Source organism: Branchiostoma belcheri, unplaced genomic scaffold (genome assembly GCF_001625305.1).
Source record: "Branchiostoma belcheri isolate BF01 breed outbred unplaced genomic scaffold, Haploidv18h27 scaffold114, whole genome shotgun sequence".
NCBI classification, from domain to species: Eukaryota; Metazoa; Chordata; class Leptocardii; order Amphioxiformes; family Branchiostomatidae; genus Branchiostoma; species Branchiostoma belcheri.
The window spans coordinates 335,386-338,440 of record NW_017802536.1 but is presented as its reverse complement, the minus strand read 5'-3'; the positions used below and the strand labels follow the sequence as shown (position 1 = coordinate 338,440).

General features: G+C 38.6%; 1 protein-coding gene across 1 annotated transcript in view; it reads right to left on the bottom strand.

Moving 5' to 3' along the window:
• Positions 1-671: 671 nt before the first annotated feature.
• The window catches only part of LOC109462233, an 11,729-nt gene continuing 9,345 nt past the window's right edge, over positions 672-3,055 (bottom strand). Inside the window, exons 7-10 of the mRNA XM_019758769.1 lie at positions 2,703-2,932; positions 1,984-2,256; positions 1,634-1,801; positions 672-900 (exon numbers count right to left, since the gene is read on the bottom strand). Coding sequence (XP_019614328.1) covers positions 754-900; positions 1,634-1,801; positions 1,984-2,256; positions 2,703-2,932 — 818 coding nt within the window. The 3' untranslated portion in view covers positions 672-753. The remainder of the gene's footprint in view (positions 901-1,633; positions 1,802-1,983; positions 2,257-2,702; positions 2,933-3,055) is intronic.

Below are 3,055 nucleotides of genomic sequence, written 5' to 3'. Positions count from 1 at the left end.
GGTATCAAGGTATTTTGCACGGATAATGATCGTTTATTCGTTTGTGGTTATTCATACTTGATGTTGGCAAAAGACGTGTTATTTTTCATTCTTAAGTTTTTGGTCCACATTTGGCACGTGAATTGATAATTTTCAGTCGGATTTTTAAGGTATTTTGGCATCTATAGCTATAGACAAACTACGCATTCAAGCTCGAAGCTCTTTTTGCACTACTATTTTGGGGAGAGGGATTTTTAGTCTTTCTTAAGAATTCTTTTCCCCCATCATTTTAGCTTTGATATCCAATTTAGTAACGTTGTCAGCTCTTTAATTTCTTTGATTGCATTAAGACACATTTATTGTGAACTAGGAACAAAAGGTTTACTTTTCCTTTCACATATACATGTCATGTATACAGGTAATGATGAAAGCATCAAGAGAACAAGGTCAGCAGGAGTGGATGTTTCCAGCCTTGCAAAGTTTAAGCTTAGATCAAACACTAAAAGGAACTCACCATAAAATTTCGGTCGAACCCGTCAATTTTAATCAGATGTGTGATGCAATCGCTGACTTTCCGGAAGTCGGAAGCGTCAGAAGTGCATCAAAAGTGGCGGGAAGACGGAATCTACCACCATCACGGTTCAAGGAGGTTTGGTTGGCCCTAAAGAAACTCGCCTCTTTCTAATGCTGATTTTTATTAGTGAAGTAGTTTCGCGTGACTGCAGTTTTCGGCTAGGAACCAAGTGGTTCTTAATGACTCTGCATTCAGCTTTTCTAAGCTTTAGTAATATTATGATATTTTCGGTCAGGTAGATACTTGACAGTTCGATGTCCTTTTGCGATTGCCATTAAGTTCATTTTTGTACTCATAAGTGCCCGTCCAATTGCATTAGGTCGTTGTCTCTGCAGAAAAGCCATGACCTGTATAAGAAAAAAAAGCAAATTATTTGTTTTCCAGAGTATTACTATTCAGCACATTCGAAAAAAATATACTAATGAATTACGCGATGAAACCACCCTTAGTGCATTAGCAATAATTTTACGTCTATTCCAAGATCAGGGTAAACGCTAGGGCCAATTTTCAAGTTTCACATTTTTGTACATTTTTGGAGTATGCTTTAGAAATTTTTGGATAGCAGTTAACGGCTTAAAGGTTGCGCTACTTCACACTTACGTGCATAACTTTACAATAGGCACTATACGGACACTACAGGACACTATGTACAGCGTATTAGACACATGACTTGTATCCTCCAACGATTTGTTTCAAATTAAAAATGACGTTACGGAACTGAAAGGAGGGTATCAATTTCTTTAAAAATTGCTACATTGTTAAAAAAAGAATTTGCTTATTATATCATGTTCGTAAACCAAAATAGCGTTTCTCGCTATCACTAATATTAACCCGGTTACAACAAACTTATTGTCGAGGGCAATGATTGTCGTGATGTATTTTTAAACCCGCATCAGCCACAGCAGGATGACCTGCAAATGGCCGGATTAGGTCTATTGTGAAAATTATTTCCTAAACTTAAACTTGATTTGCCCGAAAGGATTCTGATGAAAACATTTAGATAAAATTTTCTCGATTACTGAATGGGATTTCCTCTTTGAGAGAATTAAAGTCAATACGTATGAAAAATCAGACACTGACCGTTAATCTTAAAAGACCGCAAAATTTGTCGTCGACTTGAAACTGTGGATTCCACTTTGACGCTTCGACGGTGAGGTAGGTCTCAGGTTGGTGTCCAGTACTACAGTACGCATGAACGTGTTTGCTCATGTCCTTAAAAATGCTGAGTTCCTCAAAGAAGTCGGGACCCTGTGTTGACGACAAATCAATGAAAAGCGTCAGATAGTGATCGAAAACAAAAATTGTATTTTAACCTTGAATCTATTTCGATACTTATAAAACAAGGATACGATTACTATATACCTTAAATAATGACAATTTCAAAAAAGTGGGTTCAGAAATACGAATCATCACTTGTTATATACTCATACTTGTTCCGCAATTTGTCGCCACAACGATCTGTTAAAGGTGTCATACAGTAGATAATCCACGGCTTTCCAACGTCGGAGATTAGCAAGCTCTTCTTCAGTTGGGTCGTATATTTTGAATGGATACGTTCTGTTATTCTTAGTCAGAACAAGAATGTCTTGGAGGTCCCAGCACATTAAACGTTTGAGAAGAACGAGCGACTCGTCCAGGTAGTCAAGCAGCATGATGAGAGTGAAGTCAGCTTCTAGTTCCTTGATGTAGCGACGAGCTCTCTCCTTTAAAAAATAAGTAAAATAGATCAATTTGATTTTGATTCAGTGACGAGACCTCGGTGCTCCAGAGATCCGAATGGCATCTGCAGGTGAAGAGCTCGTGTGGACAGTCAGACTGCTTGTACGGCTCATATCACCTAGACGGTCTGAGAGTTGATCCATGATGAAAAGAAAATTAGAATAGATTTAATGCACTGGCAGTGAAGTATCGGAAACTATGTGTCAATGTTATTTGATACAGGATAAAGCTCTTTATAATGGTATGCCACGGGATTTAACCAACAAAGCAATCACAACGTATACTTTGCATATAAACGGTTGTCATTTCCCTGTACGTGTAATCTGTCCACACTTGAAACAAAATCATGCAAAGGTTTACCATGAAAGCCATTTGGTGCATAAAAAAGTTCACTACAAAAGTTGGATTAGATAGGCTATTAAATAGATACCATGTCCTCCGCTGCTTCAGCAGGGTACCCCAAGTCAAAGGACATGAAGTTTCTTGTTGGGTCGAAGATAAGATTGCGGTGCGGAAAGTAGGCCTCAGACAGGTTCTTGAATTTCCACGGATCCTCCAAAAACGTCTTCATCGGGTTGGTAGACCGCATTTTAAGGAGTGTTTCAATGTTGTAATAGTTCATGGCCGACCTTAATTGTTTGCTTGGCTCTCGTATGATAGCTGTGAGTGAAATAAAAATTAGGCACAATAAGTACAACCATCCCTCAACAGAGCCGGGGTCACCACAGACTTTTCTTTTTTTATAACCACGGAGGTCAAATTCGGGCCCCAATGTCCCCGGTA